Source organism: Panthera uncia, chromosome B4 (assembly GCF_023721935.1).
Source record: "Panthera uncia isolate 11264 chromosome B4, Puncia_PCG_1.0, whole genome shotgun sequence".
NCBI lineage: Eukaryota > Metazoa > Chordata > Mammalia > Carnivora > Felidae > Panthera > Panthera uncia.
The window spans coordinates 941,434-955,391 of NC_064809.1; the positions used below are offsets into that span (position 1 = coordinate 941,434).

At 50.4% G+C, this 13,958-nt stretch overlaps 1 protein-coding gene across 1 annotated transcript in view; it reads left to right on the forward strand.

The window, feature by feature from the left end:
• The first annotated feature begins 13,408 nt into the window (after positions 1-13,408).
• GTPBP4 (GTP binding protein 4) overlaps positions 13,409-13,958 on the forward strand; it is a 23,585-nt gene continuing 23,035 nt past the window's right edge. The window contains exon 1 of the mRNA XM_049626761.1: positions 13,409-13,516. Within this exon, the coding sequence (XP_049482718.1) occupies positions 13,469-13,516 (48 nt within the window). The 5' untranslated portion in view covers positions 13,409-13,468. The remainder of the gene's footprint in view (positions 13,517-13,958) is intronic.

Consider the following 13,958-nt stretch of genomic DNA (forward strand, 5'->3'; position numbering starts at 1 on the left):
AACTGTAAGGCTTTTTGCTAACTTAAACATAGCAGATCAAAACTCACATGTTATACAAAAGCTTAACTCTGTAAATGTTCCCCTTTCCTTTTCAATGGTATGTATATGACGCTGCATTCTGACTACTTACTTTTATGGTATTTAACGTGGATCGATTGAACAGTGTTATAGGCACTTACAAATGTGCCCCTTGCTGCTCCCTCTTGTATAAATATAGTGACGCTGTAATTTCCTTTTGTGCTGATCATTTTGTTTCAGGCCATTATAATGGGTTTATTCAAATAAAATACTACAAGATTTTTTAAAAATAAAGAAATAGTGATGATGATGATGATGATTATGATAATGGTGATGATGGCATATTGGGGGGTTATGATGCACATAAAAGTAAAACAACGCGATGTGCTAAGGAATAAATGAATATTATATTGTTTCTTACAATGAATATGAAGTTTTATAACATTAACTTAAGGTAGACTGTGATGAACTGAAGGTGTGTATTGTAATCACTAGAGTTACCATTAAAAGATATTAAAAAAAAAAAGACAGCTAAAAAGCCAATAGAAACAATAAATGAAATACCAACAATTACTTATTAATGGAAAGAAGGGAGGAAAGAGAGAATAAAGAACAAATGGAAACAAAGAGCAAGATGGCAGACTTAAACCCAGCTTTATCAGGAATTACATTAGCTAGAAATAGTCTGAATATTCGAATAGAATCATTAGACTGGGAGAAAACCAAATCTAACTATCTTCTATCTACATCAGCATGTTTTAAACTTAAAGACATAGACAGATTGAAAGTAAAAGGACAGAAAAAGACCCACCATGCAAAATCTAATTTCAAAAGAGCTAATGTGGCTGGCTATATTAATATCAGAAAATGCTATAAAATTTTATAAATTTATATGAAGTTCATAGACATGCAAAAGGAATACACTTTAGAGAGGAATGGAGGTGCAAATTACTTTTTTTCCAGGTATTTTGCAACTGTGTAATAGAAGCAATTTACCCTCTTAGAAAAGGAATAGCTCTGCATAATGGTTGAAGTAAACTAAGTATTCAGATTTGGTTTAAGTGTCAAAATGTATGACACGTGTCTTTAAAACCATGAAAGGAAATGTTTTAGGGGAAGCAATTTTCTCAAAAGGAAATTTGAAATTTGATATCTATCTTTATCGTATAATTTTTGCAATATTACACCCCAAAAAGGACTTCTTTAATTAAGCTGAATTAAGTATAACTTTGTTTTGAAAACTTTTGAAAGATATGTTAAAACCCCTCGAAATAATTGAAGTGATATTCTCAGGTGTTACAAAACTAGGAATGGGAAATATTTTTTAGTAAGTACATTTAGGCAGGCAACTGCACCTGTTCTAGAATATACCAAATTTAATTATGTAGAAAGGTATATTCACCCCATCCTTAGAATTTATTTTAAAAGGCAAGGATTTAAAAAATTAAGTTATCAAATTACCATGATACCCAAACCAGACATAGACATTGCAAGAAAGCCATAGACCACCATCCCTTATGAATATTGATGCAAAACTCAACAAAATACTAGCACACTGAATTCAGCCCCATATTAGAAAGATCACACACCATTACCAAGAAGCATTTATTCCTGGATTGCAAGAATGGTTCAACGTATGAAGATTAATCAGTGGAATATGATACATTAATAGAATGGAGGTGAAAAAAACATATAATCATCTTAATGGATGCAGAAAAAGAATTTAAGAAAATTCAATGCCCTTTCATGATGGAAACACTCAATAAACTGGGAATAGAAGGAAACTTTCTTAACGTGACCCATATGTGAACAATCTGCAACTAAAATCGTACTCCATGGTTACAGAGCGAAAACTTTAAAGTCAACATCCATTCATGATAAATACTCTCAACAAAGTATAGAAGGAATATAATAAAGGCCATGTATGACAACCCCACAGCTAACATCATCCTCAGTGGTGAAAAGCTGAGAGCTTCTCCGCTGAGATCAGGAACGAGACAGGGATGTCCACTTTCACCACTTTTATTCAATGTGGTAGTGGAAATCCCAGCCACGGCAGTCAGACAAGATGGAGAAATTAAGGCATTCACATCAGCAAGGAAGGAGCAAAACTTTCACTCTTTGCAGGTGACACAATACTCCATATTGAAAACCCTAAAGATTCCACCAAAAAACTATTAGCACTGATAAATGAATTCATTAAAGTTGCAGGATTTTTTTTCCCTACGATATTCCCTATGCTATGTACTTTTCATCCCCTGACTTACTATAAGTGGATGTTCGCACCTCTTAATCTCCTTCACCTAGTTCGTCTATTTCCTAACCCTCTCTTCTCTGGCAGACCCCTATTTGTTCTCTGTATTTATGAGCTTCTGTTTTTCATTTTGTCTTGCTTTGTTTGTTAGATTCCAGATATAAGTGGAATCATAGGGTATTTTTCCTTCTCTGTCTGACTTACTTCACTTAGCCTAACACCCTCTAGCTCTATCCATGTTCTTTCTAATGGCAAGATTTTATTTTTTTTTTCATGGCTGTGTAGTATTCCATTGTGTGGGCTTCTGATTTGCTCACTTCTGTGCCCCAGAGCCTACAGCAGTGCCCAGCATGTTAGTATGAAATAAACACGTGTTGAATGGATGCGTCTCAGTTGGAAACTTGAGCTCTGAGCCACCTGCCATCCATCCTTGGGGCTATGTGGTGCAAGTCTGGAATGGAAATCCTGTTCCATGACCCCAAAGAAGCCAGCCCTGACACCAAGAGCCTGGGACAGAAATAGGGCCACCACAGCTCATCTGATGGCTGGGCTATAAATGGAACAGGAACTTGAATGACTCCGATGATTTTAATAAACCAGAGACTCCTCCAATACTTGGGAACAGGAAGCCTTATGGTCCAATGAGACCCCACGGGGCCCTGGCCTCATTCCACAGGAGAGGACGAGCCCCCTCTCTGGAGTATCTTAAGGTGGAAAAGTGTTGGCATAGTTATGAACAGACATGGATTCCAGCTGTGGTTTGCCATTAACTAGCTGTGTCAAGTCTCATACCATCTCTGGGCTTGAGGTCTGTCCCAATGTGAAGATGGAAACTGGCTAAATAACAATATGTAACTGATTAGTTCATGAACTCGACCAACATCTGTTGGGAGGGGGCTGTGCCAGCGACAAGTCTGTAGCAGGGCTACAAGGAGGCCCCTGTCCTCGGTGACTGCCTTGTGGGAGGCCCGCAGCCTGGACTGCTTTCTGAAGACAGTAGTGTTCACAGTGACAGACTTGATCTGAGGTCATGAAAGATCCAATTTAGGAATGGGGGCAAGGCCAGAGGAGTAGTAACAACTCACAGAAGTAACAGAAATTAGGAGAATCGGTTTGTTTGGTTCTCTTGTGGTTCAATATTAATGATTCCATTTCCACTATTTTGAGAACCCATGGCATTTGTATTTTAAGGGCCATATTTTTGATCATCATGTCTTCTAGTGTGCCAAACCTATGAATAAATCCTGAACCACCCAAAGTTTCTCAACCTCTCCCTTCTGTCGCCAATGTTCCACGTGACAGATGAATTATAGGTGAATCTGTGCATCTCCAGAAACCTGGAAACCTCCTCACTCTTTACCTCCCCTTTTGGGATCTAGTGCATTCTGATGCATTTAATGAACCTGAAGGATACATGATATCTGAGTGTTACATGTAAATGACCATAGATGTTTTGGTCTTATTCAACACGGAGTTCTCAAGGATCAATATTTAACTCAGGTTAGAGTTAACTCAGTCAACTTTTCTATTATGTATGGCTTACAAAGAGAGGAAAAGAGACAGGTTGAACTCTGATGAAAGGATTGAAATCATTTAGAAATCCCACAAATATCTCAAAACCTCATTTTAGGCTGCTAGCTATTTCATCCATCCACTCATCCACCCACGCACCCATCCATCTATCTACGCAAGCACTCATCCACTTACCCATCTATCTCTCCACCAGCCATCCATCTGTGATCAACACATTGCTTATCGTGGTAGAACAAAATCATTGGAGAGATCCTTTCCAGTTCTAAATCTCTAAATTTTATTAGTTTATGGCTCCAGCACCATTCTAGCTACTGTGAGGTATACTGAAATACAAAGCACGGACATTGCCCCGGATTTATAAGCTGACTTGGGGGATTTGTTCCTTGACTTCTCTAACTTCTAGAAGCTTCCACATTCCTTGGCTCACGTCCCTTCCTCCATCTTCTAAGATAGCGGCGTGTCATTTCTCAGACCCTCCCTCTGTGGCCACATGTCTCTGTGACACAGTGGGGAAAGAGTCCCCACTTTTAAGAACGGGCATAATTAGAAGGGGACCAGATGATCGAGAGCACTCTCCCCATCTCAAGGCTCCATGCCCATAATCACATCCCTTTCCATGACAGAAGGTAGCACTCACGGGTTCTGAGGACTAGGACATGGATGTCTTTGGAGACAGTTTTCTTCCTGCCTCAGTACGTGCTTTCATTATCTCCAGTTTCTCGAAGAGAACATTGAGGTTCAGTGAAGCAAACAATTCACCAAGGCTCTGCAGCTGCCGAGGGGGAGGGGTGGGGAGCGGTGTCTCGTTCCAGCCCCAGCTCCTGGCCTCCTGGCCTCCTGGCCTCGGAGTCAGAACCTCAGATGAACAGATGCACAGACAGACCAAGAACAAACTCCAATGTCATGTGCACGGTGCACATGGGCGCAGGTGCTTCGACAGTCCCAGGTGGGCAAGGGGGGAGAAGGAACAGGGGTCTGAGTGACCCACAGTCAGGTGTGCGGGGTGGTCGCAGGGTTACAAGATGGCAGATGGCCCTCCATCCCCACAGCCCCGCCCCTGACACATAACAGAGCTACTAGGACCTCGTCCATGTCCGACCCCCCCCCCCCGCCCCCGTCTCCAGCAAGCACACTTAGCTTCCCAGCGCACCACAGCCAGCGAGGCCCAAGTGTCTGCCCCGGACGCTCACCAGGCACTAGGGCGGCAGGCTGAGTGCTGGCACCTGCAACCTTGCAGGCATGGTACCCAGAGGGGAGCCCTTGGAAAGAATCTAGTGAGGACCTGCCCATTTACATCCAATGACTGCCCAGCTGTCACAACTGTGAGCACTGATATAAATGAGGACTGTCGGAAAAAGCAAGTTACTCAGGTGCCCAGTCTTCACAGTCAGGTCCCTGTTACCTCCCTCCTCCCGGCGGTGAAGGTTGGTTGATTGACAGAAACACAGAGGTGGGCCTGTGAATCAGCTACTGTCCATCCTTCAAGGAGCCAGTGGGTACCAGGCAGATGGCGCCCAAACCACCACAGTACTGTGTGCAATCAGTGCAAGGAGGGCAGGTGGACAGGGCCTGGGCAGGCCAGGGCAGGACACTCACCAGTACTCCTGGACCAGGAGGAGCCTAGGCAGGGGTGGGGCCAGGAGGGAGGCAAAAGTCAACCAGAGGTCCCTAGGAGTCCTGGCCTGAAGGATCTGGGCCCATGCTGTCCCGCAGGGATATAATGCAAGCCACATCAAATTCTGAGTGATCTGGTAACTGCTTCTCTAGAAAGTAAAAGGGGGGAGCGCCAGGGGGCTCAGTCGGTTGAGTGTCGGAATCTTGATTTTTGCTCAGCTCATGATCTCACAGTTCGTGTTTCAGTCCCCACGTTGGGCTCTGTGCTGACAGCGTGGAGCCTGCTTGGGATACTCTCTCTCTCTCTCTCTGCCCCTCCCCAACTTGTGTGCACCCTTTCTCTCTGTCTCAAAATAAACTAAAAAAAATATATATATATATATATATATATATATATATATATATAACCACCTCTGCTCCAGTTTTGGTAGGAGGTGGCCTGGACATCAGAACTAAAACGCAGCCGTGTGAGACCAGCCAGTGAGAGCACCATCGTCACAGCCCAGCTGCTGCCAGGAACCGTGCTGGGAGGTGTCTGGGACCCCTCGCCCAGGTCTCACCCCACCTGAGCCCCCTCTTCTGGAGACCGCCCTTCGTGCCCTGCCTGTAACTTCCTTATTTCACTCACCGTGTTTGCTTTAAGATCCTTGGGTTGGGGTGTACATCTTACTCTGTGATACACGGTTGTTTGCTCTTCAAAAATCTATTCTGAAAATATAGGTATCGGCAGGTATGAGATGTGGAGAACACAGATTCACACCGCTGCGGGTTTTCACTCTGTGGCCCAAATCCCCTGCTGCTGGGGACATTTGCACAGCGTAGGATGTCAGGGGTGAGCACAATGGGTGCTCCGTCGGTACTGAGTTGACGTGGGCTGGGTGCCCTCTGGCTCTTGGGCCTATTTCCTGACTGGCTTTGCTCCTAAGTCAACAGGCAGGAAAGGTTAAGCACCCGCACAGAGGCGTGAACTCCCATCTCCGGCGCTGGCCCAGCCCTTCCATGCCAGGAGGCGTCTACATGGGCAGCAGCATGCTTCTGCCAGCTTCCGGGAGCAGCCGCCTGGGTGCCGGCTCATGTCCCCCTGCTCCGTCCCCGGCAGCCACAACTCTGCCGGGCAGCACCTGCCATAGGATGGGGGAGCTGGGGGAGGGCGCCAGGCCTGGAAGAGGCTTCGGGGTGCAGCACTGCCTGGGCGAGGCGAGGCTAGTCCGGCGGGCTCTGCAGAATGGGAAACCCAGACCCGACCCATCTCCAGACTCCACCCAGACTCAGGAGCCTGGCAAGTTCAGAGTCTGATTTCTGTGCAGTGAGCACTGGGTGGAATGAGATTCGAGGTGGCTGCAGAAAAGAGTCTGGAGGGTTTTTAGGGGGACAGAGCCCAAGATAACCAGGTTCTCCAGATGCAGAGCTGAGGCTGACAGTCACTCACAAGCAGCATCTTTCTCGGTGCCAGGAGGCTTGCCAGCGTTTCTGAGATGGAATGTTCTGGAACAGTCCAACAATATCAGAAACCTCATTAGCAGAGTTGGGGGAGCTGCTGACAAGAGTCCAAAGAACAGGCCCACAGGGAAGCTTGGGAAGTGTCTCCAACCCGGAGAAGTGTTTGGCACCGGCTCACCTTGGAGACGTGGACTAGTTCACGTTCACTCAGATTCCAAAGTAGATTTGAAAACTGGGTTGTTTAAAGTCATAAGCACAATGTGGCACACTTCCTGGTGACAACCCTGATGTTTACCACAAAGCGTTGCCTAATGCAGCAATCAAAAGTCGCCCCGTCAAAAGTGTGGGCGAGGGTGGGATCCTAGCGTGGCCGTGGCCACAGCTGATCCAAGGACAGTTTCCACTTACCCGGTGGCCAAGGGCGCCCACCTCCCCACACAAGTGAGCGGCATTCGCGGCCCCTCGTGCTGACCTGGAGCAAAAGTGTAGCAAGAGGAATGAATGTGGCCATCTGGCTCTCCTTTGGAGGGTGGAAGGGACATCAGCCCCGCATCCGGCTGAGAGGTGGTTCCCATGCGCCCCACCCTCGGGGACTCGCCATCCACCGTGTGGGTCTTGGCAGGAGTCACACAGAAGGGAAAGACCGTCCTGTTCCACACCGCCTTCACTCATTGCCCTCTTGGTCTCACTCCGTGCACACTCCCCAAGCCCAAGAGTTGGGGGGCACACTGGCCTTCCCTTTCTGACAATTGGCGTGAAGCCGAGCCACGTGGAGTCTTGTATTTATGCAGTCTACTGGCCAGCCACCAAGCCCCGCGGCTCTTCCTGGTAGCGCGAGTTTCAGTTGTGGGTGAGTGGACGTCATCCACAGTGATTCTGTTGTCGCAAGGAGGCTGCGTAGCCTGGTGGTAGGAGAGCCTCACAGGTCAAAGCCGACGCTCCCCTGGTGCTCAGAAGGAGGTTCCTGACTGCAAGGAGTCAGGGGTGCTGGCCGCAGGCTGGCCTTCGGGCTCCACTGGGGAGCACGCACGGGGTGGGAACAACCCTCGAGACCTGGGTCTCAGGAGGGTGACGTTAGCTGGACCGGCTGGCTGCACCAGGGGCCTTGCTGAGAAATTCGAACAATTGCCTCTGGTCACCTGTAACGTGTGTCCTGGGCTGTGGTCACAGCACACTGCTTTCCGTCAGCTCACACCCTACTTACAGGTGCTGTCATTCTCACACCAGCGTGGAGAGCCCCCCAAGAGGTCATAGGGGCTGGATCTGAACCACTGGGTGGTCACAAGCAACACATGATCTCCATTGCCTCAGGCAAGCAGCGGATGCGTACGGGGGGAAAGACACAATCCTCTGTGACTCGTGTCCTATTATTCACACTGGGGCATCACAAAGTATTTCCACTCGTCGTCCAGGTCTGGTCCACCGCCTGGAGTCTGGTGGGGCTCCGCGTTTTGGTTTTTCGGATTCTCTTACAGCACATCACTTCCACAGGGAGGCGAATTGTGGCCAAGACCAAGACGACAGATGACAATACATACCTCACTACAAAGCGGTGCTGCTGACGTGTGGGGTTGACACTGTGGGCAAATGTGTTTCTAACACCGGGTTGTGGCAGCCGCATCTTGAATCTGTGCTCCCTTCTGGCTCCCTCGGCCTCCATCAGAAAGGCCGGGAAGGCATTCTGACTCTCCCCGCATTCACGCACGGTCTGCAGCTTTACCAGCCTTGTCAGGCCGCGTTCCCCAAAAGTTTGGGAATGCCGCTCCCACACAGGATGGGGGCTCCTGGGTATCCCCAGACATACCCTGTGGCCGTTTTCGAGACTCCGACACAATGGGCCACGATCGCTGTGCCGTAGCGCATCCTAATAAGGGTCTTGGTTTTTACATTTCGTATCTGAAACGTGTGAACAAGTGACTTCTAGCTGGGAAGTTGTGGCACGGAACCAGATGTTCTCCGGATGAGGATGAGTAGTGAGTTGCTGCAGAGTCCTTGGGCCTTCGGGTTAAGCCAGGCCTCTGCCGGCCACCGGTGCCGTAACAGCCCCGGACTCCGAAAGACGAACCTAACCGACCGTTCCTTGAAAGAAGGAACTCGTAGGGCAAACACTGTGGGCGAGCGCGGGAGGAAGGAGGCGGCTCCGCACCGCAGGGCGGACACGTCCCGCTGTGTGAAGGTGTGGCCGGGCCGGGCCGGAACAGCAAACGGCAGCCCCATCACCAAGCACTGCCACGAGGTGCACGGGAGGGGCAGGTAGGTGGTCAAGGTCCCGTGATGGTGACTCAGTGAGCGAAAGGTGACCGCACAGCAGGCTTGCGCCAAGCCACCGGCCTGTGGGCAGTGGATCAGAAGTGTTCACGGACGGGCAGGGTCCTCACACTGATACCGCACAGCTACGCAAGGCAAAGTACGAACACCCACACAAAGGCTCCTTTTAGGCAAGAAGTTTGATCACATTCCCCAGGCACAGATTCTGCTGCAAAACGTACTTTTCATCTGTGACAATCACAGCAACAAGAAAGTACAACAGAGAAGACCAATTCCGCACAACAGGCATGGAAGACAGCCTGTTCCATGCCGTGACGGACCCCGACTGGGGGAAGTCGCCGGAAAGCACCGCAGGGCACCCTTGAGGTTCCTTCGCCACAGCCAAGGCTTACTTCCGCCACGAGGCTCACCCTCTGAGGAGCCCGAGTCACCAGACATCTTCAAACACGGTGGAAATCAGCTCAAGAATTGGTGACCTGCCTTCGCTGCAGGTGGCTTTTCCGAATCTCCTCTAAAAGGGCCCCCAGACACCAGCAGCCTCTTAGTGCTTCGGGACACACACCTGTCCCCAGGAAGCCACGCTGAGCCAGGCAAAGGGCAGGTGCAAAGGGAAGGACGATGATTCTCATCACCACGCAAGTGGTGTGCGATGCTGGGCACCTCCTCCCGGCTGTGCGGCTCCGGACCGCGGGGCTTGGGCGTTCAGACACGCCTCCCGGCTGCGCAGCTCCTGCGAGTGGCCTCGTTTTCCCACAGCCCCTCCCCCAACGTCACACCCATAGACGCACGATGACCGGAGGGTGTTCCATACGTCTCTTCTGTTCATGTGCTGGTTCTTGTCCCTTACAAAGCTAGCAAAGAACTCAGAGTGTGCATGACGACGCGCTCGGAGGGATGATTTCATTGCCACATGTGGGAGCCGAGTATCTCTGGTAAGAAATCTGGCATTTAATACACTTGGCTGGTTCAATCAGTTAAGTGTCCGACTTCGGATCGGGTCATGATTTCACGGTACATGGGTTCAAGCCCCGTGTCAAGTTCTGTGCTGACAGCTCAGAGCCTGGAGCCTTCTTTGGATTCTGCATCTCCCTCTCTCTCTGCCCTTCCCCCACTCCCTCTCTCTCTCTGTCTCTCTGTCTCTGTCTCTCTCTCCTAATATAACTAAACATTAAAAAAAGAAAAAGTGGGACGCCTAGGTGGCTCAGTCAGTTAAGTGTCCGACTTCAGCTCAGGTCATGATCTCACAGCTTGTGAGTTCGAACCCCGTGTCGGGCTCTGTGCCGACAGCTCGGAGCCCGGAGCCTGCCTCGGATTCTGTGTCTCCCTCTCCCTCTGTCCCTCCCTCGCTCACCCTCTGTCTCTCTCAAAAAATAAACATTAAAAAAAAAGATATCTAACATTTAATATACTTCATGGCAATGAAGTACATTACCTTGTGCTGACCCAATAAAGTTTTCATATAAAATTATGTTAAAGTCAGCCCTCATATTAACATCTCTTACTTTATGCCTTATGCTTTTGTGCACATACCTTAACTAATCACTGTAAACAATCCTTTGGGGGTGGACATGATTTCTCCACTTGGCAAAGAGGGGCCAGGGCTCCGTGGAGCTGACTCACCCACCACAGCACATGCAGCTTGTACAGGGCAGAGCTGGGGTGGGGGGGGGGACTTGAGGCCTTGGACTCTTCACCATGGCAAGTGTTTATTGTTTTTTTTGGCAAATATGATTCCAAATTCATGAGAGAACAGTAAAAATATGAAAGGCCTGTCAGTTTTTTACTGATAAGATTTACAAAATTACCTCACATTTCTTTTCTGACACACATGTTAATGTATTTGCTCTTTGTCAAGAGTCCTGTTTTGGGTTTCTTTCAAAGAACGGTTCCTCTTCTGTTCTACGTGACCAAGTAGGCTTCAACTGTTCTGTGTAAAACCAACATCACGTATATTGACTTCATATTATTATTACCATTTTAAACAGTTCTGTCCCCTCCATATACTGTCTATATATAATGATTGCATTTACAGGCCAGTGGGGTCCCATCCTGTTTGCCACTTAGAGCCACGTGATTTTGGGGAGAAGCAAACCTGTAATCCTATGTTAACCCCACACCACAAAGTTGTTGGGAATACTGCTGATACTAAAAAGTATAGCACTTTGTAAACGTTAATGACCTGTAGAAATGTAAGAAGTTGTTCGATTTTTGCCTAGAGGGAGGAAGGAGTTCAAGAAAGGATAGTTGTCTGTCTGAAGCCAAGGATTGGTTGGACTTACCTAAATATTGGATTTTCAAGGAGGATCCGGCCACGTAAGCGTGAGGGCGACGGGAGGGGCTGAGGGAACTCACGGGCACCCGAGGGAGAGGAAGGGCACCAGCAGAGCTCTGCGGGGCTGTCCAGCAGTTCAGCAGGTGACTGTGGCCACAGAGTCCTGATTATCCCAGAGGCTTTCTGTGCAAGTGCCACGGAGACATAGGAGGCATATTTATCTAACCTCCTGATAACACAAAAAAGGGCATTATAGTTAATAACTGAGAGAATCATGATTCAAAATTATTTTCAACTTCAGAACATAGGAAGTTTCTGTAACAACAACAGGACTTGTTGAAAGGATCTGAGAAGGTGACAGAGAAGCAGAACAGCTAATGGTCAAGAACAAAAATGCTGGGCCAGGCCACCTGGGTTCAAACCCAACTCTGCCACCGTTAACTGTTTGACCACAGGCTAGTGAGCAGCTTCCTGTGCCTTGGTTTACCCACCTGCCTTGTGGGGTTGTAGGAATTAAGTGAGTTAATACGTAGTTAAGCGCTTCGAATAGTGCTCAGCACATGGTCACAAGTCCATAGGCTTACCACGACATGTGTTACCTGAGGGAGTCGCCACACTGTTAGCAGAAGTTACAGTAGTAAGTGTCCAGATGCACCTCCCTTATCAACTTTCTCATCTGTCAGACGCCAGAGGGCTTGTCTCCACCGGCCCCCCCTTGATGTTCCTAATGCACTTTGTGGGGCTAATTGCAACCCTCTGCCTTGGATCAGGCTTTGTCTTCTCTGCCCTGTGTTCTTGGGACTTAGCAAGTCCTTTTTCTGCAGTCTGCAGGGGAGTCAGGGCGCAGGCTGCCCTCTGGCATGGCAGCGTGAGGATAGGTCTACTTACAGGGAGAAGACGAGTTTTTGATTTTCAGAAATGCCCGGTTTGACACATCTGAAATCACACAGGTGGGCATTTCACAATTGATTGGAAATGTCAGACTGGCATTGAGAGAGAAGTTGGGACTGGAAATATCTGTTTTTTCAGAGGAATCCATGCAAGGCAACCGTCAGGGGACCTTAAAAGAGAGACTTCAGGGAGGAAGAGCAAGGGCTGGAGGGCAAAATCCTGAGGACAAGCTGGGCGGGGAGGCAGGCAGGTAAATTAGCCAACAGAACAGGCAATGAGAGATGTCCGGGGAATGGAGACAGGAGGGTTTTAAGCAGATGGGAAGCAGTTGGGAAGACAGAAAGCGATGGCCAAGGCATCAGAGAGAGGTTGACAGTTGAGGCTGGCTGGGGGCGGGGGGAGTAGGAGCCCAGGAGGCAGGGATCAGACACCCGGGGAGCCTCTGGGGGGCGGGGAGGCTGGGAACACAGACCGGGGTCTGGCTTCGCAGACCGGGGGCGGGGCCGGGGCCGGGGTGGGGAGATTGGTAGCCCCCACCCCGCGGACGACTCTGCTGTCGCGTTACTCATTCATTAAGATTTCGCTGTATTCACAAGTCCAGAGTCGGTGTAGGCCGCAGAAAACGCAAAACCAGGGCGTCCGTTCCTGGGGAGCCCACGCCAGCGGGCCACGACCACGGTGCCCCGAATCCTCCGGGATCCTGAGGCAAACACCCCGCCCTGAGACCGCCCTGGGCCCTCTAGAACCCCAGAGTCCTGGAGTTCCCCGGCCCCTGAGATCCCCAAGACCCTGAGACCTTCCGAGGCCCCCGGGCCCCCCCCCCCCCCAAGAACTCTGGAGTTCCTGGGACTCCGGGCCCCTAGACCCCCGGAGCTCCCGGAATCCCAAGCCCCTCGAGGCGGCCGGATCGAAAAGCACAAGCCCGTAGGCGGCCTGTCGGGGCCTTGACCTCTCCTCGCCGCCCCGCCCCCACCCGCCCTAGCAGGTCCCAGCAGGTCCCGGCCACCTCCTCCTCCGGGACCTCCGGCCGGACGGGGGAGCCAAGCGGCGAGGAAGCCGTGCAGGGGGTGCGGGCGGGGCCGCAAGAAGATCCCGGAAGTGACGCGAGGCGGAAGTCCCGCCCACTCCGGCGGAAGTCCCACGCATCCGTCCGCGTTCCCTCGTGTGTGGCGGCTGGCATGGCGCACTACAACTTCAAGAAGATCACGGTGGTGCCGTCCGCCAAGGTAGGCGGCCGCGAGGGCTCATCCGCCCTCGCCTCTCCCTGCCGGGGGACTGGGAGAGCCCGGCCCGTAACTCGGGGATGGGACAGGGGTCGCCTGCTCCGGGCTGCCTCTCCTCCCAGGCCACGTCCTCCCAGATGCGGGCCCTCCGGCGTTAGGGGTTCCCCCAGGCAGCAAGGCTCCTTTTTCAGGCCCCCGGCGTCAGGCGTCAGGGTCCGTCCCCAGGGGTGAAGGTCCGTTCTCAGGCATCAGGGTCCGTCCTCAGGGGTGAAGGTCCGTCCTCAGGCATCAGGGTTCCTTCTCAAGTGTCAGGGTCCCTCCTCAGGCGTCAGGGTCCCTCCTCAGGGGTGAGGGTCCGTCTTCAGGCGTCAGGGTCCGTCCTCAGGCATCAGGGTCCCTCCTCAGGCGTCAGGGTCCGTCCTCAGGGGTGAAGGTCCGTCCTCAG